The sequence below is a fragment of the Corylus avellana genome, chromosome 2 (assembly GCF_965113065.1).
Source record: "Corylus avellana chromosome 2, dhCorAvel1.hap1.2, whole genome shotgun sequence".
In the NCBI taxonomy this organism is placed as follows: Eukaryota; Viridiplantae; Streptophyta; class Magnoliopsida; order Fagales; family Betulaceae; genus Corylus; species Corylus avellana.
Genome location: NC_142491.1, coordinates 15274729 through 15298973, shown reverse-complemented (window position 1 = coordinate 15298973; position 24245 = coordinate 15274729). Strand labels below are relative to the sequence as shown.

General features: G+C 36.9%; 1 protein-coding gene across 4 annotated transcripts; it reads left to right on the top strand.

Moving 5' to 3' along the window:
* The first annotated feature begins 1330 nt into the window (after positions 1–1330).
* LOC132166876 (uncharacterized) lies at positions 1331–22934 on the top strand. Of its 4 annotated transcripts, none has more exons than XM_059577721.2 (15): positions 1331–1452; positions 2790–3297; positions 3584–3812; positions 4315–4595; positions 7577–7744; positions 7903–8679; positions 8780–8874; positions 11594–11656; positions 11771–11859; positions 13825–14499; positions 14737–14808; positions 15439–15509; positions 15635–15692; positions 21507–21774; positions 22025–22934. In XM_059577721.2, the coding sequence occupies exons 2-15, from the start codon at positions 2879–2881 to the stop codon at positions 22741–22743; spliced, it is 3984 nt and encodes a 1327-aa protein (XP_059433704.2). In that variant the 5' UTR covers positions 1331–1452; positions 2790–2878; the 3' UTR covers positions 22744–22934. The 4 variants fall into 4 exon arrangements, with proteins under 4 accessions (XP_059433704.2, XP_059433703.2, XP_059433705.2 ...); XM_059577720.2 differs by having other exon boundaries at positions 3578–3812; XM_059577722.2 differs by having other exon boundaries at positions 3542–3812; positions 21507–21678.
* The last annotated feature ends 1311 nt before the right edge of the window (positions 22935–24245 follow it).

The following is a 24245-nucleotide window of genomic DNA, read 5'->3' as shown; positions in this document are numbered from 1 at the left end:
TTTAAATGTAGTTTCAGTTATCGTATTTGGAAGTTTTGCATGAATTGTTGCAAAGAAGGTAACCCCCTGTGTTTTGGGAGGATATTTTGCAGCTAGGATGCCGTAAATGGCGCACCATAAATGACATCAAGCATGATGGTCAACTGAGAATAGAGGAGCAGATTTTAAAGGAAATTTTGCGGGAAGTTCATACTAGAATTGTAGGGAAGAGCAAATTTCTAAGACTAGGGAGAAATTTAGTTTTGTGTTCTTTGTGAAATCTACCTGCAGATTTGCTGGTGTAATATCTGTGCTTGTTTTTCTGTAGGTTGTAACTGTTGTGTTGTTTTCTTAGCCTTCTATGAAGGCGTGTAAGCTGGGTGTTGTGTTGCTTGGTTGTGTTTGGTTTTAATGAAATTACTCATTCATAAAAAAATAAAAAAATAAAATAAAATCTAAATTCATTACAAAAAGATTATGAACATACTGAATTAATTTTTTTTAATCACTTCATTACCAACTCATTGGAATTGAACCTTTTAGATAGTTCCACAGAATGCATGAAGCCTGTGGTAAGGATATCAGAAAGGAGGCAATGACATGCATTGGTGAAAATAGGTTCCAACTGAGTTTATCTAGACACCATATACCTCCATAAGGTGTCACAAAGAAGTCCATCACAACAGAAACACCTATTGGCTAGAGTAAGAAGGCATGTTAGGGAGGAAAATAGCAGAGAAAGGGACAAACAAAAAAAAGGGAATAGTTTTCAATTTTTTGGACATACCATCTTGTGTTGTGCTCAAGCTTTTTTGCAATCTATAAATTGATAACAAAAAACATGTAAAATTACAATTATACTCTTAAGATTAAAAAAAAAATTAAAAGAAAGCAAAACATTAAAAGTTTTAAGCTCCATGGATGGAGTCTCCCTGCCCATGGAGTTGGACTACATGGATAATGGACATTGTCAGCCCATGGAGCTAGATTTGTTTGTTTGTTTTATTTTTTTTTTAATCTTAAGGGTGTATTTGTAACTTACAAACTATTTATTGTCAATTTTTTTTTTTTTAAAAATAAGACAGCCATCGTATATTAAGTAGTCGAATCGAAGACTGCCACGCCGAGTACTTGAAGAGAAGTCAGCAAATTAACGGAAATTTAGCCGTGATTTTCCGATGATTTGGAAGCTCATAGACACGACGTCGTTTCATATGAGAGTTTAACGGAGATAGATCTGTTTGACGTCAGTTTGTTGACGTGTAAATTTTAAATGACGTGGTGATACACTAATCGTCCTGTTCTTCTCCTACTCAGCTGAGTATTTCCCCTACTAAGACTTTCTGCGGGACCCCCAAATTCCTCTCTTTCTCTCTTTGAGAATCTCCAGGACGACCGCTCTTGAGCCCAAAACGCACCGAATCGGCGTCTTTCTCTCTGCAATTCGATCCCTAGCTTGATCGGTCAATGCCGGTACGCCTCCGTCGCGTTTCGGGTTTCTTTATATTTGCTCTCTTGAATTTTGAGGGTTTTCTGTTTTTGGAGAAACCCTAAACTTTTTTGTTTGAGTTAGGGTTTCGAAAGTTGCTAATTTTTAGTGCCTTGTAAGTTCTTCTATCTTCGCGCCTTTGGTTCTGCTGAATTATGCGATTTTTAGGCCTTTTTTTAGTGTACAAGTGTTTGAATTTTCAGTGTTTATATATGCTTTAAAGATTTGGATTTCTGCTTCTTTTTTATTTCTTTCATTGAATTTCTGGTAATTGTAGTTTAGCAGTTGTTTGCATTGCTTAAGCTTCGTCTGTTTCTGAGAGAATGTAGGAAGAGAAAAGAGAATGAAATTTTGAATTTTCCCCCTTTTTTGGCTTGTTCGGAATATCACTGGAGAAAGGGAACTTTTACTTGACTGTGCTTAATCTACGTTTTCACTGAGTTGAACCGAGGCTACGTTTGTTACTGTAGTCGGATAAATGATTATTATTATTTTTTTTAAAAAGTGTTTTGACCTGACACAAAACTGAAAAGTGTTTTTTTGGTGGGATTTATATTTAAGAAAATGTTTTTGTGATTACAAGTGGACTTTTTACTAATAAAAAAGTAAGGAAAAGAGAGTGGCAGTGTGGCTACCTCAGTTGTGGAGGAGGGAGAGGGGTGGCTGTGCAGCCACTCTCTTGGCTTATTCTCATTTTAGTGGATGGGCGGCCACCCATATCCTCGACAGAGGTGGTCACACGGTCAATCTAATTCTCCTATTTAAAATTTTTAATAATAAGTTAGCTCATACCTTTGCAAAAATTAAGCATTTATTTTGTCAAAATATTCCTCCAAGAAGATCTGATAAGACTGATATATATATTTTAATAAAAAGTGCCTTTTGTTTTGAAAATGTTTTATTTTTTTAGTTGTTTGTTAATGTAGTTGAGAAAAGTGTGTTTTTCAAACTGAAAACAGAAAGCACTGGAAGAATACAGCATAAAACATAGCTTGAGCCTTTTCTTTTTCTTGGGAAAGTCAAAGTAGAGTACAATATGATTTTTTTTTTTTTTTTCCCGTTAGCTTACAGGGGTTTAGTTAGTTAGTTAATTAATTAATTTATTACAGGGTCTTTATGAAAACTACATCCTATAAAAGCTGTACCCCATTGTTACTTTATTGAGTAGTACATGCTGAGGATGTGGTTGAAGTAAATAATTTGAGTAAACAATGGGTTCCAGACTAATTCTAGCTCATGGGTATTGTAAATGCAGTATGTTTGAATTTATACTTGTGCTTATGTTTGGATTCTTGACGTGTTCTTGAACATGTTGCATTAGGTCACTGCTTTGGAGTTTCTCAAGTCACTGAAATGAGTTGTTGAGGAGAACTCTCACTCAATTTGATTTGGTTCAATTGAGTTTGGGTGATGGCTGAAAATGTGAGATTTGAGTCGTGTTCAGCTAGTCCTGAGGAATATGCATTTATGGGGAGCTATACAAATGTGCAGAGGGGGAGTTATACAGGTGTCAGTTTGGATAGGTCTGGAAGCTTCCGTGAGGATGGAGAGACTCGTGTTTTTGGTTCCACTATGAGTTCTCGGGGGAGTGCTATGTCAACAGGGGATTTGCCCCCGCTATCCGAGTGTTTGATGCTGGATCCTATTACAATGGGGGATCAGAAATATACTCGATCAGGCGAGTTAAGGAGGGTATTTGGGATTTCATATGGGAGCACTGTGGAAGATAATATTTTTGGGGCTGCTCATTCAAAGTCTCTGCCTCCAGTAGCTATAGAGGAACTAAAACGGTTTAAAGCAACTGTGCGAGACGCCTCTATCAAGGCCAGGTAATTTCAGATTTTTCTGAAGCCTACATTTGTAGAATTACATCGTTATTGCAAAGTGCTAAACGCCTATCTTTGAACAAGATATCTGAAGTTATGTTTGACCAAGGTTAATCTTTTTTCTCTTTTGGTTGTTTACCCCGGGTCATATATACCAGAATAATCTTGTTGTTGGTGTTGTGTGGCATTTACATGAACCTTGATGTAATTCTGAACCCCGAATGTAATGATGTTGTCATTTAAATAGCCATTCTCTGCTGAAGATTCAACAATTTTTGGTCAGGGGTAGGGCAAAGAAGTTTGATGATTACATACACAAATTGAACAAGTATTGCGAAGCTTTAAACTCAAAGAAGCAACAAAGGAGTGATATGCTAACAAATGAAAGATCAGGGGGGTCAAACTTCTTGAAGACAGGAACTCAGATTCAGAGATACCTCCTGGCTCAAGGAACAGAGGACAAGCCTAAAAGTGTTGTTCTAAATAAGAGAGTTCGCTCATCTGTTGCGGAGACAAAGGTTTGTATACAACAAGATTTTGAAAATTGTTCTTTATTTGCTGCCTTCACATTTTATTGTTTGTGTTGCAGTTTTCATTTGGTAACACAAAATTGTGTCCTTTCATGTTATTCTGTAATTTCCTTATATTCTTTGCAATAGAAGCTTGCAAATTTTGGACAATTCTGGTTTTAGCATCTCTATGGTGCAAATGAATGATCCACGATAAGGCTGACAATTAAACAAGAATCAATTAGCGTGAAAGATCAATTGAATCTTCCTTTAGAGAAAGAACCTTGCAGCTAAAAAAACTCGAAAATGATGTACAAAAGAATATTTGATTGTAATTTTTTAGTTCCCTATGATGTCTTTGACCTTTTGAGATCATTAAATATATTGCTAAATGCTACTCTAGTAATGGTTGATTGTCAAAATGCCTCTATAACTCAATGTGTGTACTTATTTTTGTATATTTTATGCAATATATCTCTAACATCTCAAATGTTTCCTCTAAATTTTGTAGGCTGAAGGTCGAAAAAATTCCTCTATGAGGCAGCCTCTGTTCATGGGAAAAGATAGAGGTATTATGCTTAAAGATGTTGGTGAAGGTTCTGATACTATTGAAGAAAAGATTCGCCGACTGCCTGTTGGAGGGGAAATGTGGGACAGAAAAATGAAAAGAAAACGTTCTGTGGGCACTGCCTCTATGAGACCCATAGATGGTGATGTAGAGCCAAAACGAGTGATGCATCATAAGTATAAAAATGAGCCTGCTCAACAATCTTCTGATGTCCAACGTTTTAGGTATAAACACTTTCTGTTTTGGTGTCGTGATGCCATTTGTTTCCAGATTTTCTCTTGAGTCGTTATTTTGTTTAACAACGGAAATGGAATCCAAGAACAAGGATATGATTTCCATTTATGATTCTGTCAATTTTCTAGGAAAAATATTTGCTACACAAAACTAAGGCCCTGTTTGGTAAAATTTTCAGTTTTCGCTTTTTAAACACTGAAAACACTTTTCAGACTATAGTTTTTTTTTGATAAGTACTTTTCAGACTATAGTTATCCAAATAAGTTTTCAGATTTGGCCCAACATAGACAACAACTTTCAATTTTCATTTTCAAAAAGCAATATTCAAAACACAAAATGGTTTTTGTTGTTTATTTTCTTGAAAGCATGTTTAGTAACTAGTCTTAAAATTGTTTTTAAAAATCAGAAAATAAGAAATAGTGTTAGATATGTCTTCTGGCAACTCCGTGGCTGTCAGATCTGCATGGTTTTATCGTGTGGCCACCGGATCTATTTAGTGGGGACAATCTGTCTAGTGGCCACTGCGTAGGTGTCGGATCTGCGTGGCCATTGGATTTCGGCCCCACAGATAACATTTTTTCAGATGTACACTCTACAAACAATACTTTTTAATTCCACTTTTTCAAAAATACTTTTCAAATCACCAGAAACACTCAAATCAGGCTGCCTAAAAGTTTGGTATGGATTTCTCAAATGAAGGTGGGGAACATGTTCCTAAGATAGTTCTGCCACTCCCCGCCCTCCCTGCAGTGTAAGTTTTGAAGTTTATCTTTCACACCAGCTGGGGTTCAACTATTTCAAACAACTTGAGTGGCAGAAAAGACAGTTTCTCTTGTGGCGGTGTGCTTTATCAGTGTTGTTTAGTATTGTAGATAATATCACAAATATTAATCAAAATGAAGAACCAATCTGCAAATCACTTGATCATGCATGTGAATTGCAACACTGTTGTGGTGGATTACTGCTCAACATAGAAAACTCTTATAAGGATAGAATCAGAAAACAAGTGTAAGGTAAACTGAACTTGATTTGTTAAGTCCCAAATTATAATTGAGAAATATTGGATATTAAGTTTCTTGTTCTATACAATCAAACTCATCATTTTCTCTAAGGAGAGAGCAAGAAACTTGGTTTTCCAATTCTTTTTACATATTAAATGCCAATTGGTCAACCAATGAATCTGGCAGAGACTTCTAATTTCTGGAGTACACTACTCCGCTTATTTTGTTTACATCAAGGTTATGTCAGAACATGATAAAACTTTATTTATTTTTGTCATTGTTGATTTTATAATTTTTAATTTCTTTCAATGACCTAAGGGTAGAGAGTGAATTTAAAAAGGATCTTTGTCAGTTACAGTAATTTAAGGAGAATGTTTAGCAGTTAGAAAAATATTAGTGGTTAACTAATGGTGAAGAACAAGGAGCTGTTTGCCGAGGTTGTAGCGGAACCTTCGGAGGTGGCTAGATGTGGTGAAATTCGCCTCTAGTGTGGGACTGTCTAGTGGTGAAGGAGGTGATGAGAAAAGTCTTTTGAATCTCTTTTCGAAAATTGAAGAGGAGCGGGTGCCCTATACCTCTAAGGTAAAAGGGAAGAGGGAACTCAAGAATTTAGAATACTCCATCAATTATGAGTCTAGAGAAGGACCTTCTCCGGAGAGGTGCCATAGCCAACGGGGTTGTGTTGGGACCAAAAATACATTTTCCTTTCCTCCAGAGGTGCATTAAGGGCTTTGTGTTTTTTAGGGCTGGCGGTGGGCCATTGTGGGCTTCAGTCTTTGGGTTTTTTGGATTCTTTCTTTGGTTTACTGTTTGGTTGTGGTTACTAGTTGGGTTTTTTGGGTTGGGTCTTCTTGGGTTTTGTTGTTGGGTTTAAATTGGGCTACCTATGTATACTTTCTTGTGTACTTAGAGGCGCATTGCGCTTTCTTTGATATATGTAATTATCAAAAAAATATATTAGTGGTTAACTGGCTTGAGTGTTGATTAAAATCAAGTTCTAAAAGAGAAAAGTGATGTACTCTCTTGTGCATCATGCAGAACTATATACATCAATTGTGTATAAGTAATGCAATATCATGTGCTGCTACATGCAAAGGTAAACTTTGATGTTTTCCTTCAGTTCTATTGACAATGGAGATACTAATAATGTGGATTGTTGGCCACTTTTTTAATGTTTATGTTTTCGGTTTTATATTTGTTGACTTTTTGGAAGTCCAAGTTTTTTGCCCTCTGATTTTGGTTCTTCCAGCATCTTTAAGTATTGTTGAAAAGATGTTCAGATTCACACTTGTCAAAATTTTTAGACTAGTTATACGTTAAGGTTCTATAACAGCTAATTTGACTGATGATTTTCACCTTCTCCCCCACTGACCTACTAAATGTTAACTAGGATGAATGGATCCTATGTGAGACAACTATCCTAGTAAATTTTGAGCTTGAGAGAGATAGAGAACCTTTGATTAGCTAGTACAAGAGGAAGATATCCTCCCTTGTCAAACACTATTACAGCTTCAGACGAAATTTGAGGGAATTTGTGACAATTAATGTTATTGAAGAAATATTGATTACTGTCTGACTTCAGCTGATATAATGCAAAATTATTGAATGTGAACTCTCCCACCCCTCCCCTCCCCTTCAATTTATGTATAAAGAGACAGGCTTAAACCATTGGTGTCATTATGCTCCTTTTCTTTTGCAAATTTGTTTCCTGTATTTGGACAGTTGCACTCCTTGTTTACAGTTTCTATGTTTCAAAAACGTTTGATATTATCCAATTTCGTACTAGTATTGTATTGGAAATATAATTAGAGGTTTGTATCTTTTTGGTATCCAAACTTCTTAAACTCCATTCTTCATATGGATTGTGTATTCTGTGCCCCTGTGTGGACTTGAAATTATGTAGTCTTGTTTTTGTGCAAAATGAACAAAAAAAGAGTGACATAAATGTTCTGAAACTTCATATCTCGCAGATCAGGATCCTTTAATGGTAGTAGTGGGATTAGCAAAGATGGTACTTCCCTTCCTGTTGGTTCAAATGCTCGTGTGATTCCCAAGAATGAATTTGACAGAGTTTCTCTTTCAAGGGATTTAACCTCTCCATTGAGTAAGGAGCGGAAAATAGCGAAAGGAAACAATAAGTATGTATCCACTCCTTAGGATCAATCTTATTATTGTTTGGTATCTGACCTGTACAAGCAGATATTGAAGCTGCATTAAGATTCTTATTAATAGTTTTATGTTGTACTATTTTATTCTAATCTCATTCTAATGATTAATTTGTCATGGCTGTGTTTAGGTTAACTACTTGTGAGGGTGATTCTATTGTCAGTCCTAATCCATTAACAAAGGGAAAGGCTCCACGGGCACCGCGGTCTAGTCCTGTAATGGCAGGAAGCTCATCTCCTAATCTTCCTTGCACTTCTGGGGAACATGAAGTTTGCGAACAACCTCCAAGCATAAAGAAATTTCATTCTGCAAGTGGGGCTAACAATCGCAAGTGTCCTGTGCCCTCAGGATCACCCTCTCACCCCATGGCTCAATGGGGTGGTCAGAGAACACAAAAAAATTCTCGCACCAGAAGAACAAATCTGGTGTCTCCTGTTTCAGGTCGTGATGAGCCGCAGACATCATCAGAAGCGTGCTTGCCTTCTGATTTAGGTGCTAGAGTAACTTCTGTTGGGACCAATGGGTTGCTTCTTGCCAGGAATGGCATCAAACATTTTAGAGTGAAACATGAAAAGGTCTCATCTCCAGCGAGATTATCTGAAAGTGAAGAATCTGGTGCTGGTGAAAATCTTGAAAGTAGATCGAAGGATAAAGGGTCCGGAAGTTTTGAAGTAGACAAAAGAGCTGTAAATTCTGTTCAGAATGTTGTTCCTTCTGTATTGTTTACCGAGAAGATTAAAGTACTCAATAAGGGAGAAACCAGAGATGGTAAGCGGAAACAAGGAAGGACTGGCAGGGGCTCATCTGTTTCTAGGGCTAGCATTTCACCAATGAGGGAGAAACTGGAGACTCCTGCTTCAACAAAGCCGCCTAGATGTACAAAGCCTGCTTCTGAAAAGAATGGAAGGTGTGAAAATTTTTCTTTGCTGATGGATGAAAGTTGTCTCTCTCCTATCCTTTTCCCATAAAAAATTCATTATTGTTATGTTCAATCTATGTATTTTCAGTAAGTCACGCCGTCCTCCTCTAAAGAAACTGTCTGATCGCAAGGCCTTTACTCATCTTGGGCATACTTCAATTGGCGGTTCCCCAGATTTAGCTGGTAAAATCTCAAAAATAGTCCAACTTTAGTATGAATTTATATATAAGGGGGTTAGAGTAAGCACTTATTCTCATTGTTCTGGTAGTCCTAGCAATTGGTTTTATTATATTCTCAGAAATTTTTGAGAAAAAAAAGATTGAAAATTATGCAATAATGAGAAGCTCTTGGAAATGAAGGATTAAATACCAAAATAGTACGAAGATATTGTCTAAAATGTTATGTGGGGCCTAGTCGGGAACCCTATAAAGTCTTGGTATAGCTGGTAAAAGTCTTATTTTTATGTTTATTTGCATAAGTATGCTGTTGTTTTTGTTTAATTAAGTTTTCTTGAGTTTTATTAATCATGGTAATTTGGTAAATTGTCGATTTGCTGGAATTGGCTGTACAAGAGGCCCATGAATCTTATTTTAAGTTTTGGAGTCTTTTCTTGCTTTATTTTAGTAGTTCCCAAAGTAGTCATAGTAGTTCTTATTGTTATCTTCTTTTAGTAAGGAATCCTAGTCCTTGTTGGCAATGGGTTGACAATATCCTTTGTCAAAACTCAAAAATTCAGAAAGACATGGAGAATAATGTGAAAACATATCCAGCAGATTTTACTATCTTTTTTTTTTTTTTTTTTTTTTGTTTTTTGTAACAAGATTTTACTATCTTGAGGTTGTGATTGTGAGAATCGATTTTTAGTACCCAAAAAAAAGAAAAAAAAAATTCATAAAAAAAACTATATGGAAGTTTTGATTGCTTAAACTGAGCTTCCCTAGGTTTTTTTTTTCTCAGCTATTACTTCGCATGCCACGATGCTCTTCCAATTTCCAGTGACCAAATCTCAAGCATCAAATTAAGTCTTTTCGCCTGATTGAACCATAAATCCTAATTCCTACCCTTAATTCTTTCCTTGGTGGATTGCTTAGGAACCTAAGTGTAATTGGTTAGGCATTTATCTGCTAAGGAACTGTGGCCTTGTACACCATAAATATACCTAAACCAACATATATTCCAGACTTTTTTCCACCATAAAAATCCTAACCACTATCTCTCCCAAAATCCTATATCTAAGCTGCTGCCAGAGAAAATCTGCATTTTTTCTTATTGCGACCTAAGTAAGACTTATCAGCATTCAATCTTTTCTAGCCTTGATAAAGCTTCTAGCCTCTGAACCTAGTTTCAAAATCTTATGTAACCTTTTGCTTCTGAAAGCTTTCATGAAAATATCCATTGAAGTCTATTGCTGCTGCTGTTCTACATCAGAAAATTCCAAATTCTTCATTCTCGGTTAAATTGCCAAGGAAAACAAGGAGAAGAAAAAAGTAAAGAATTTGAGTGGGTTTCCAAAAACTTGGAAGTCACATTTACTAGGAGAAGGGAAAAAAATGGAAAAATAGCATTTTACCCACCTTGGTATTGGTTGAATTTGCTTTACCAATCTATGGTTTAAAAGGTGACTGTAACCCATGTTTATATCTGTTATTTTCTGGAGTTACTGTTTGACAGAGGATGCACATGAAATTCACGGGAATGGAAGAGAAAAAATAGAAGGAAAAGTATATAAAAGATATTTGTTTTAATAAGTATAAAAGACATTGAAATATGGGATTAGTGGAGCTGTGATTGAGGGTGTATGGGTTTAATTTAGGGGGAGATCAATCAACCTTCCCTACTCTTCTACAACTTACACCTGCGGTGAACCTAATAGACGGGGACACTCCTCAAAAACTCCTTTGATCCATATAGCATGGATGCTACTAGAGTGTTCCTTTGGTCCACCTCTCTATTTCTCATGACAATAGAATAATTGAGAAATGTTGGCGCCGGTGCCTATGGGTGGCTGCGGATTCAGAGCATCTAAGTTGATTTGAGATGGCTTAGATGGGTTTAAGGGGAGTTTGGTGGTGACGGTGAAGTTTGTTCAGTTTGAAATGGTGGTGGTTTGATGGTAGCTATGAATTGTGGTGAGCTTGTTGATCATGGTGGGAGTTGGTCGTGATGATAGTGGGATTCGGTCATGGTGGTGCTGAGCCAAGGCCAGTGATGGCTCGGTCTTAGATTGCACAAGATCCCTTTGGTTGAGTTGCCATTGATAGCCCATCTCTGCCAGTGTATTTGGACACCGCCAGAATTAATTACTTCAGTTTTGGTGGTTTTTTTTTTTTTTTGGGTTTGATAAAAAAAAAAAGAGTAAAAAATAATGTGGTTTTTTTTGGGAAAACCTATTCTAATCCTCATGGAATAGCTATTCCTCTAATTTTTTAGAGGAATATGTATTCATTTTCATAAGAAAATAGTTGTTCCCTTGGGAATATATATTCTTAAGAATGGTATGCAACCAAACAATTGAATAACTATTTCATGGGAATAGCTGTTTGACCTATTCCGTGAACTAAACGAGCCCCAAATATGTTTGTTTCATGGTTTTGCTATTTGGAATCCAGTTGGGTCCGCTTTAAATAATTCTGACCAGAGAAGGCTATGGAAACCTGTATTTCATTTGGGTGTGCATCTATATTTGTCTTTGTGCATGTGTGTAGATTTTAGTTTTGATATACATTTCTATAAATATTACATTTTCGGCTCTACATAGTTCCCGTTGTTATTTACAAAAACATAGTAGTTCTCATTACTGTGATCTCCAGTTGAAAAATAAAATTAGAGAGAATGCTCTCATAGCTTTTTTGTTTTTGTTTTTTGGTGTTGGCATGATATACTACTATTTATGATGTTCCAGGTGAATCAGATGATGATCATGAAGAACTCTTAGCAGCTGCCAATTTTGCTTGTAATGCCAGCTGTATGTGTTTGACCTCCAATTTTGTTTTACTCATTTGAAAGATGTACCTAAATGTATTATTCTCATCTATGGTTATATTTTTTTTTTAAAAAAAAAATTTGCTTACTTTTGCAGACCTTGCCTGTTCAAGTTCATTCTGGAAGAAAATGGAACCAATTTTTGCTTCTGTCAGCTTAGCGGATGCGTCCTACTTGAAGCAGCAGGTGGTAACTAGAAAGTAGAACTCTAAAGATGTTTTGAATCTTACTTTCAGTTATATAGTGTAATTAGTTTCAGGTGGTCTCTCATTTATACTTTCTTTTGCTCTTGTTATTTGGATTAATTGAAATCTACAGAAGAGAATCATGAAAGGCTGTTATCCTTGGCCATGACAACAATATTTTGGTGTCTTAGTGCAGATAATTGCTTCTTGAGATAATCCTATCCATGCCCATCTTACTTGAGGCCCCCCCCCCCCCCCCCCCCCCCCCAACACACACACACCCACACCCACACCCACCAACCACACATGTGCACGCAGCTCCGAACCCCTCCTAATCAAAGGAAAAACAGGAGTGATACATACAGCAAGGATTTATTTATTAGTTAAAATTAGTTTTGGGAGATAAGTCTATTTTTGTAATTTTAATTTGTGGGCATAAGTTGTATTTTTGATCCATTAGATTTTATTTAGGGTTTTATGGTGTTTTGTGATTATATTTGTGTGTTCTTTTAGTTATTTTAGTTTGGGCATAGTAATCAAAGCCAGTAGAGCCCAAGTCTCATTAGGGTCAGGTTTAGTTTTCTATAAACATCGATATTATGCTTTCAATTCAGTAGAGAGTTCAGTTTCATGAACATTTTGCAGCAATTGTGTGTTCTTGAGGCTTGCGTAATGTAATCCTTCTGTATGGTGTGATGCTTAGGAAACCCTATGTGTAATACTTTGCAAAACTGGGTGTGATTCCTAGATCTATCTTCTTCTCTAATTTCCAGCAATTAATCCAGCCTTCAGACTGTACCCTGAACTTGATTTCCCACCTTTAGAAGCCAAAATTTCATTATCCTAGCAACACCCAACTTTTCTTAGCCTCCAAACCCACAAAACCAGATTTACTATAGTTAAATTTCATAGGATAAAAACCCTACGAACTCCCAATTCGAATTCTCTTCCTTCTTCCACCTCCAAATCAAATCTCCTTTCTTACCCTATTTGAAATCCTAAATTACATAATACTTTTCTCAGTCTTTTCCAGCATAAATCTCTAATAAAAACAACCCTAATTCCCTTCAAATACCTGCTACCAAATAAAATCCTGTAGCCTTATTCCTGTTTCCAGCCTTCTTCCTAGCCTGATTTGAACCATAAGCCTGCTACTTCTTTTTCCATCTTTTAGTTCCTCAAAGCTACAGTCTTTCCCTATGCTTTACCCTAATTAAATGTAGACAACATCCCTGTGCTGCTGTCTACATCAAATTTGGTATCTCAGTCATTTTGTCCTACATCAATATGACTTATGGTTTTATACAAGCCTGTGCAATAAATAAAAGGGTGTTTGGATTTCTGCTGTAAATAAATTTGGTACGTTTTTTTGAATGAACTTTAATGGGTAACATTCATCCTTTAGATTTTGTGTTGCCCAAAAAGATCTAGAAATCTATCCTCAGGATTTATATTGTTAGAAAAAGATTGTTCCTTAAAAAGTGATAGTAGTATTATACTTGATGAACTTATTGAATTGATCCTCCATGCAGCAATGTCCACTGATATCATGAAGGAAATTAAATTTCTATATAAACGCAATGGATTAGTTTTCATGGGATGTAACGTCAATCTAATCAGATCCTGGTGTTAGATACCATTAGGTTTTGTTAACAAACATTTTCTCTGATATATAACAGCACGAGTTTAATTTCATTGTACAGGTCTATATTATGCCAACTCACCTTATTAGGTGCTATTCATGAGTCCAATTGATTCTATTATCCATTTCAATCAGCTTTTCTTATTCTTGTACATCTTACTTTGCCTCAACATTCTTATCTGTATTCACCAAGTAGCTTTTATCTCGGTCTCATTAATATTCAAAATATGAACCAAACACACCTTTGGAGAACTAGTTATTCTTATTTCTAAAAATGTTTATAGTTCTTTGAGTAGTAGTTCTAAAATTATGGTATTTTCTCAGGGTGAGCCTGTGCCTGGAAAGAATTGTTCCTCTCAAGCGCCTGATTCTGGAGAAAAGGAGAGAGTCCTGGAAGAACAAATTGTGTCAAATGGAATGACTAAGACTGGCGATTTGGATGATCATGACCAGGATATTGGTAATTTTGAAAAAATTGATTTAGAAAGGACAAAAAATGTAACACCATTCTACCAAAGAGTGTTGGCAGCTCTGATTGTGGAAGATGAAGCTGAAGAATTTGAAGAAAACAATGGGGAAAGAGATATGTCTTTCCAATATAATAGAGATCATTCTCCTAATGATACTTGTCTCCCTGTTAATGTTGATGATACAAACAGGGTCAGGACTGAATCTAATTCTGAGTCCATTTTGGGTCTTCAAACTCAGAAGCAATGTGCTGTCAACAGATTTTCTTGTAGTGGGAGAACTAACCTCACCAGGGGCACAGGCATCCACAGTAAATTATCAAATAATGATCTGTTCCAAGGAGATCATGGATTTATGCATTCCAATAATGGGATGTTCCCATCGTTTTCCGGATATCTTGTTGAGGGGCCGCTAGCTGAACATACAAATGCTTCAGGCATTTCCTCCATTGGCTGCCCATATGATCAAATGTCGCTGGAGGACAAACTGTTCCTGGAGCTGCAGAGTATTGGCCTATATCCAGAAACAGTGGTGAGCATTTAATTTACATAAGCAATGACATTGCAGCGCTAAATTTTGCCAATCAGCTGGAAGGGTTTTGTCATTTAGTTCCTTCAGCCCCCCTTTTCTTGTATATTATTATTTTTTTCTGCTCCTTTTCTACATTGGTATATGTATTGCTTCTCTTTACCAAGTACTTTATATGGGTCTCTTTTTGTTGGACATGTGCACGTGCACTTAACCTCCTTTATGGGTCCCTTGTCACAGCCTGATCTGGCAGATGGAGAGGATGATCTAATTAATCAAGATGTTGAATTACAGAAGGAACTTTACCAACAGGTTATGTTTCATAGGTGTTACACTTTCTGGATGTCTCTAATATTCCAATTTTTATTGTATCTCACAACATTTAAGCAAAAGGTTAAGGATGTAGTCTGTCTGTTGCAAATTATACGTATTGGTTTGCCATGACATGCCTATTAATAAATAGGTAAATATCTAGGGATCTTCCTAAATGTCCTTTATGTAAACTAGAGGTGGCACAACTTTTAATGAGAATCTTTTGATTTTTCTTTTTAAGAAATGTCATGGTAAAAATAAGAAATTAGGACCCCAAGAGATAGCTCAATCGGTTAGGGAATATGCCTTATGAAACAGATGTCACTAGTTTAAATCTTCCATTCCCCCTCTTGGGGCCAATTACTTATTCAAAAAAAAAAAATTAGAAAAGTAGGAGCTTCTATTTCTAGAAAGTGGACAATTATTTTAGGACATCCTAGAAAGGAAAGAAGACACTTAAATTGGGACAGGGTACATTTTTTTTAATAACTTACTCCCATGAGAGAAATGTCCCTGCAATTTTTTTTGATCAATTCTATTCTTGGAACTTCATTTAGCATTTTTTAAGAAGTGTTTCTAGCAATATTTTTCTAAATGTGTGTTTTGTTCTATATTTGGCTGATTCTGTAGGTTGGTAAAAGGAATGAGCACATGAACAAAATTAGTAAAGCAATTGAGGAGGGCAGGAAAATGGAAGAACGGTAGGATATTAAGTAATTTAAATCTGTTTTAGATATTAGGCCTTTAATCTTTTTCAGTATGAGCATCAGTGTTAAATTATCTCTTTGTATTATGTTGGCGGTTGATGGTGTGTGGTTTATTGCAGGGACCTTGAGCAGGTTGCAATGGGCAGACTTCTTGAGTTGGCTTACAAAAAGCAGCTGGTAACTTTTGTGTGTGTGTTTCTTTTCATTATCGTTTCTTTCTTCAAAGTTTAGAGTTACGTATGTATATGTTACAATATTTAATAATATTGTACATTGCCCTTAAAGGGGCAGAAAGCAAGAATGTAGGATGTTTATGAAGGCTGCCAGCCCAAAGCAAATATAAATAAATAAATAAAGGGAAAGAATGAAAAAATATGCTTTAAATCCTAAAGCATAGAGGATCAAGACACTTTGGGAAAGAACCTGATGCTGCAAATGAAGGACAGATTGAGACCTCAATCAGACAAAGCCTTAAGAAAGCCATTTTGATATGTCCGCTGGATTCTTCCTTTCCTTTGAATGACCTGTTATCCCGGTCAACCAAATGACATAAAGCAAGAGGGACCCCTTAGGCCTCGTTTGGTTTGCGGAATAGGTATTCCTTTAGGAAAAGGAATAGTTATTATGAGTTACGTTTATGCAGTGCTACTTACCCCAACCGGTACAGCGGTGTTGTCTATATATATATATATATATATATATATATATATATATAATTGAGTTACAAAACAGTTCTAACTTAAACTCTATAACAATAATACACATTAAACCCTAGATGAGCACTATAGTCCTATTGTGAGTATTCTTCTATTGACACTTGATGTTTATCTTCCTTGTCTTCGAGCCTGTTTGGGATTGCATTTGAGAGGCTTAAAAGTGCTTTCAACACTTAAAAAGCCGGTTTGAAGAAAAAAAGTGCTCGTTTGGTAAAAAAATTAAAAGCAATTTTAAGGGTCCAAAAAGCCTAAAAATGACTAAAACACACTTTTGGCAAAAGTTTAAAAATGAAGCTTTTGCCCGAAAGCTCTTTTTGACTTAAAAGCTCTATTTCTCAAACGTGATCCAAAACATGCTTCATCTTCAACTATATCTTCCTTGTGTTTATCTTCAACTATATCTTCCTTGTCTTCATCTTCAACTATATCTTCCTTCTTATCACTTCTTTGGCACTCCAAGTTTTATTTTGGCTAAAAAGATGCGAGCTCTCAAGGAGGATATTAAGAGACGGAATAACTAGGAATTTGGCAATGTGGGAGGGCACATCAAGGCTCGGATGGAGGACTTAAAGGCTCTTGATAGGGTGGAGGAAGAGAGAGGATTATCCTCTGAAGATATTGAGAGGAAGAGGTCGCTAGCTAGAGAGTTGGAGACCTTACTGTTACAAGAGGAAATTAGTTGGAGGCAAAAATCTAGGGTCCGGTGGTTGAAAGAGGGAGATAAATGTACGAAAATTTTCCATCGGATTGCCAATGAAAATAGAAGACATAATACTATAGAGACGTTGATTGTGGAAGGCTCTACCACTTCAGATCAAGAGGTTATTAGTGACTATGTTACCCATTTTTACAAGGCTCTTTTCAAAGAGAGTCTCATTTGGAGACCGAGGCTAGATGACCTTGATTTTGACATGTTGGATGTTGGTGAGGCCACTAGGTTGGAAGCTCCATTTGAGGAAAGGGAGGTTTGGGAGGTGGTGAAAGGAATGGATAGGGACAAGGCTCCAGGTCCGGACGGCTTTTCAATAGCTTTTTTCCAAGACTACTAGGATGTGATCAAGGGGGACATTATGGCGGTCTTTGCGGAGTTCCATGATCGAGGTAAATTTGAAAAAAGTCTTAATGCCACGTTCATCTCTTATTCCGAAGTCTCATGGAGCTACAGATATAAAGGATTTTCGTCCGATTAGCCTTCTGGGAGGGACATACAAGATTATTGCCTAGGCCTTGGCCAATAGAATGAAGAGAGTAATGAACAGGGTAATCTCTAAACCCCAGAATGCTTTTGTTAAAGGCAGGCAAATCTTGGACTCAGTTCTCATTGCCAATGAGCGTTTGGGGAACCTGGCTTATTGTGCAAATTGGACATGGAAAAGGCCTATGATCATATGAATTGGAAGTTTCTTCTTTACTTACTGAGAAGGTGCGGTTTTGGAGAGAAATTGTGTTCCTGGATTGAGCATTGCATTTTGTCTGTGAGATTCTCGGTCTTGATTAATGGATCTTCTTCCGGTTTCTTTGATAGTTCACATGGAGTGAGGCAAGGCGACCCTCTCTCTCTATTCCTGTTTGTTTTGGTCATGGAGGCTTTTACTAGGTTGATCGATGCCTCGATAAATAGGGGTCTCATATCTGGGTTTTCAGTGGGGCTAGAGAAACGGATCAGGTTATCGTCTCTCACCTCCTCTTTGCTGATGACACTTTGGTTTTTTGTGGGGCGGACCCTTAAGTAAGAAATATTGGTGCTTTACTTGTATGCTTTGAAGCTGTCTCTGGGTTAAAGGTGAGCTTGGCCAAATCTGTCTTGGTCCCTGTTGGTAGTATGGACAATGCGGGCATGCTGGCTGGTATTTTGGGATGTGGTATAGCTTCTACGCCGTTAAAGTATTTGGGTCTCCCATTGGGGGCCTCGTTCAAGGTCAAGGCCATTTGGGAGGACGTGTTGGAGAAATATGTCAGAAGGCTGGCCTCTTGGAAATGCTTGTATTTATCAAAGGGGGGGAGGATCACTCTCATAAAGAGCACCTTATACAATCTTCCCACCTACTTTTTGTCTCTGTTTCCTATTCTGGCATCAGTGGCGAAGCGCATTGAGAAGATTCAACGTGATTTTTTATGGGGTGGGATTGATGAAAAGTTTAAATTCCATCTGGTCAGCTAGAATAAGGTCTGTTCTCCGATCTTTGAGGGAGGATTAGGCATTCGGAATTTGCGATTGATGAACCAAGCATTATTGAGAAAATGGTTGTGGAGATTTGCTCATGAGAAAGAGGCTTGGTGGAGAAAGATTCTGGTGGCAAAGTATGGTGCGGTTTGGGGTGGTTGGTGCTCCAAGATACCCAGAGGATCGCATAGGGTAGGGTTATGGAAGCACATATGTAGGGGGTGGAGGTCGTTCCAAAGCCACATTAGATTTGTCCCTGGTCCTGGGAACAATATCAGGTTTTGGGAGGATATCTAGTGCGGTGACATGCCTCTCAAGGGGGCTTTTCCTGGACTTTTCAATATAGCCACCAATAAGGATGCATCTATTGCAGACAATAGGGAATGCTCAAATGGCTCTGTTTAGTGGAATGTTTCCTTCACTTGCAGGGTACATGATTGGGAAGTGGAGGTCTTGGCCTCTTTTTACTAGCTATTGTATTCGCATCCGATAGGCGGGGAAGGGGAGGATAGAATAAGGTGGATCTCTTCTTGTAAAGGCAAATTCGAAGTAAGATCTTTTTATAGAATCCTTGCATCTAAAGACCCCGTTCCTTTCCCTTGGAATAGTATTTGGCACACCAAGGCTCCTTTGAAAGTGGCTTTTTTCGTTTGGACGGCCACGCTTGGAAAGATTCTTGCTTTGGACAATGTTTAGAAGAGAGGTATTGTGGTGATAAATGGTTGTTGCATGTGTGAATTAGATGGAGAGTCTGTTGACCATCTCTTTCTCCACTGTGGGGTGGCGCGTACCTTGTGGAATGCCATTTTCATTCGGTTTGGCTTGTATTGGGTTATGCCGGGTAACGTTAAGGAGATGTTCGCTTCTTGGTGGACGGGTGGTAAAACTAGCAGCGCCGTTGTGTGGAAGATGGTCCCTCTCTGCCTCATGTGGTGTATTTGGAACGAGAGAAATACAAGAAGTTTTGAGGACTCGACTAGGAATTTAGAGGACCTCATTCATTTTTTCTTGTACACCCTCTTCACTTGGACTGCTGGTTGGCTTGCGCCTATAGTGATCAGCTTCCAAGATTTTCTTTTCATGTTCTCTTCTTCTTTTTCTTCTTCTTAGTCGCTCTCTTGTATACTCCCGGTGTACTAGGGTTGTGTCCCTCTGCACCTTTATTCTATATATCTTTACTTATAAAAAAAAAAAAAAAAAAAAAAATTGGTCTAATAGTTATTACTTGGAATAGATGAAAGTGGAATGGAATAGTTATTGTTATTCCTTAGTTTGGTATTTTAATTGGAATTGAACCAAAATTACCAAAAAACCCACTTTTTTTTTTTTTTTAAACTCAAATTAAAATTATTATTATTTTTTAAAAAAGGAAAACCGTTGAATTGCAGTGGGTGGCTGGCCACCTAATGGGGTTGCCAGCCAGCCACTGCAATTCAAGGTTCTTCACCCCACCCACACCCCCCCACAACCACCCCCACCCCCCTCCCCCTCCCCCTTTTTTAATAAAAAACAAATTTTAAGGTTTTGGAACTTTTTTTTTTTTGTTTTTGAAAAATGTTGTTTATTCCTCTATGTAAGTGTTAAGTTATTCCCACGGGAATAACTATTCATAGGAGACCCCTACTAAACAAAAGAATAGATATTCCATAGGAACAGTTCCATTCTTGGGGTTTTTTCTGCAAATCAAACGGGGCCTTAGTTTTCTAACACCAACATACCAGAAAATCAACTATGGAGCTAGTCATGGAAAGTCATCTATATTGTGACTGTATTAATTTGGATTAGAAGTTAGGTGTTGATCATGTAGTTAGCAAGAATATGTTTAGCGCTCTGCTAGGAAAATGCACAGTGCATGCAAATGATCTTAAATTTAACTTATTTCTGATCTACCTTCAGACTATTTAGATTTTATTTTTTTCATTAATGGTGTATCAAAATTGAAGGCAAACTTTAGGACCTTGATGCTATTCAAGTATTGACAACTTCAGCCATGTCAGCATAGATGAAGACACTGACCCAGTATTGACAACTTCCACTCTACCAAATTTAACTATTTCATAGGAAATACATTGAGGTTGTAATTATGTGTACAATTTTACTATCAAAAAAAAAAAAAAAAATTGAGGCTAGGAGTATGTATATAGGGCACATTTGGTATGCAGAATAGACCCTTGTAATAAAATGGATAAGAATAGTCATTCTTTTGTTTGGTACACATCATTCCTCCCTAAAGAGAGGAATAGCTATTCTTGGAGGAAATGAATGGAATTTCCCAAAAGCTCATTAATTTTTTATTTTCTTCTTCAAACCCAAAATTTATTTTTTTAAAAAAGGTTTACTTCTAAAAAAAAATACATACATTGAAGCTAGGAGTACATATATGGTGTTTTTTTTAATTTTTTTTGATAAATAAGTATTTCATTAAAAGGCGCAGAGGGGCGCAACCCAAGAACATAAAAAGTATACATAGACACACCCCTTAAAGAGAAAAGGAAGAACACAACTCCACAAATTGAAGCATAGAGGAAACTTGATGCAAATTCAAAGCTCCCACCCAAAAGAAAAACAACTTGAGAAATTTATTACTAATCTCCGCCAAAGACGATTCCTTATCAGTCATGGTTAATTGAGCCTTGTTATCTTGACAAAACTGAAATTTGTCCAAGGAACTCTGTGGAAAGTGGGTTTGGATGACTTGGACTAATTTGGATTCAGATAAGAGTAATAATTTTTCCCCTAAACAACACTCAAAAGAGAGTGAGAAACGTGTGTCTACTCGTTAAGATGGTACAAAACTATTCAAATGTGGATGTTGGGCTGGGGCAATGATAGTACATTTGCATCGACTTTTTTTTTTTTTTTTTTTTTTTTTTTTAATATTAATGCTAATAAAAATCAATTTTCATTTCATATTTTCTTTTCTTATATTCTCTTTCTTTTTGGGCATAGAGTGGGGTAGGGAAGTATACTTTTAAACTAAAGCTTCTAATAGTACTTGACTATAATTGATGTTTTTTAACCCAAAAGTGCCTTAGGACATGCCTTTTGCAAATTCTAATTATATGATGCATTACTGTGTTTCATTGGTTTTCCTTTGGCTAATATTGACAGGCCACTCGAGGAAGTACTGCTTCAAAACTTGGGGTCTCTAGGGTTTCAAAACCAGTTGCCTTGGCTTTTACAAAGAGGACCCTTTCTAAATGTCGGAAATTTGAAGACACAGGGAAGAGTTGCTTTACTGAGCCTTCACTTCGAGATGTCATTCTTGCTTCACCTTCTCATGGTAATGCTGCAGAATCTATTAATTGCTTTGACTCTGCAGTTGCTATAAGTTTGCCTCGTGAAACTCAAAAATCTCAAACAGAGAGGAGGATATCAGGTTTGTGACTTGATCTATTTGTTCCGATTCCAAGGAATATGTACTTTTGGCAAATTGTCTAGCATGTTCATCCCATTCTGCTTGAAATTGAAGGGAGGATTTGTTTGATTAGGGACCATTTACATAGATATAAACCACTCTTTGTGATGTGGATTTCTATTTCCAAACTCCATTTTTTTAATTATTTTACCTTAACAAGTTCTTGTACTAGCTTGATTGTATTTGACATATGGGTCTTCTGCTCTTACAGGGCCCTTCCCCAGTATATCTGAGCAGCATGATCTTCATAGCGATAAAACTGGCAGCAGTTCGTTTGATGATTTTGGTAATCTCACTTACCAATCTGACCAGGATTTTGCCAAAACTGGACCCATATATAACAGAGGGAAGAAGAAGGAAGTGCTGCTTGATGATGTTGGTGGCATTGCTTCCTCAAGAGCTGTATCAACTCTGGGTAATACTCAAGTGGGTGGAGCAAAAGGAAAGAGAAGTGAGAGAGAAAAAGATAAAGATGCTGGGAGAAATTCTGTCGCCAAAGCGAGCCGTACATTACCGGGTAACATTAAGGGAGAGCGTAAAGCTAAAACAAAGCCAAAGCAGAAGACAGCTCAACTACTAACTTCAGGAAATGGATTTGGTAACAAGTTTACAGAAACAATTCATTCTGAATACCATTCACCCAGAGGTTCTAGTGAAGTGGTTGGCGATGGCAGCAATGCAAAAGGAGGCATAGCATTGATGTCCCACGGTGATATTCCTCAGGATCCATCTACAGAGATAAAGGAACCACTAGATATTACAAACTTTCATGAATTAGACTCTATAGAACTAGGTGTAACGAATGACTTCAGTGGGCCTCAAGATTTAAGTACTTGGTTGAACATTGATGATGACAATTTGCAAGACCTTGATTTTGAGGGCCTTGACATACCTTTGGATGACATCTCAGAGTTGAATATGCAATTTTGAAGACAGAATACTGTATATTCCCATGGATTATTCAATTATTTAGATAAGAATGATTGTGCTGTTGCTGGGGGAAAACCTGCCAATATAACTTTTGCCTCCAGCTATTGGCACTTGTAATTAAGCCATTCTTTTTGTATACTTATGGAAAGAAGTTAGTTAATGGGAAAGAAAAAAAATATATCTTTGCTGTTTATGTGCTCCAGATTATATTTCACTTTGTAACAAATTACATTTACCTTTAAGTGCCTTTTGGTTTGTCTTTCCTGAAGCTTTCTTGACTTATTGATTGCATCATTTTTTTTTTATGGTACTTAGCAGATGTGCACCCACACGTATAGTAGTGTGTTAGATATTTTGTTTCTTTGCTAGCTGAGCAATCTAACAACTGTTGTTTCTGGAAATAAATTGCAATTTTGGCAAGTTGTAGACTTTTGTGATATTTATCAATTAAAATGATTGCTTAATGAATTCTTGTCAAAGTATCTTGGACCAATCTGTAAACTGTTACTAGCCGTGCAGTGCTCCGCTTCTGTTGGATATTAAAATGTCTTCTGCTCAATGCTTAAGAAGAAAGTCTACATTATTGTGAAGTTGTTATGCAAGGAAAATATAGTACCAGTCCCTAGATTGTATTCTAGTCAATATTCATGCCTCCAGCCTTTTGTTCTGAATGTCTTGAGGGTCTGAATAAACTTTCTTCACAGTTGAGATGCATATTTAGGGTTCAATTTTTGTGCTACTTAAATCTTGGAACCTGAATGTTTGCTTCATTTTTTAATTCCCCTTTTATACCTGAATTTGTGGCTCAGAAAGGGTGTTTCTTAAGGTATGTTCTCTTTTCATACTTTGGAATAAATATAATGCTTTTAACTTGGGGATATCTTGAGACTCTGTCACCTTGTGTTGTAACTTTCAAATGTGAAGTCAGGCATGCATCAGTTTGGAGTGCTTCAATTCTTCATAGGGAGCTGTTATGATCTCATTGCTTATGGTTCAGGAATAGAGCATGGTGCTTCTGTTCAGCATGTATGTATTTTTTTCAGGAAATACTTTGTACTGTTGAGGAACATGATGAATGAAATTGTTGTATCAATCATGGCCGTCCGTTTTTCTAATTGTTGATTGGCTTTCATGAGGATGCTTGCCTTTAATCTGTCTTCTTGTGTTCTTGTGCTGTCGAGGTTTAGATTCTCACAAGATGCTTGTACTGAGTTTGTCTTATAATACCTTTGTGCCATTGCTGCATCAAATTTGTTTTTACCATGACGGAGGTAATTGTATTTTTGCTATCCTAAATCAGGGCTGATTTATTGTGTTCTAGTTATTGGTTTGTTTGAAATGTGTTTCCTCAAATTAACATCTTGTTCTGATTATTGCCATCTTTGTGTTTTGGTGGTTGGAACGTACACAGGCAAAATTTGTATGAGAAAGCTGCAATTGGTATCGTTGCAGCTTCTGCTGTATTATTGCTCGACACAAATTTTGGTTTATGCTGTCATATA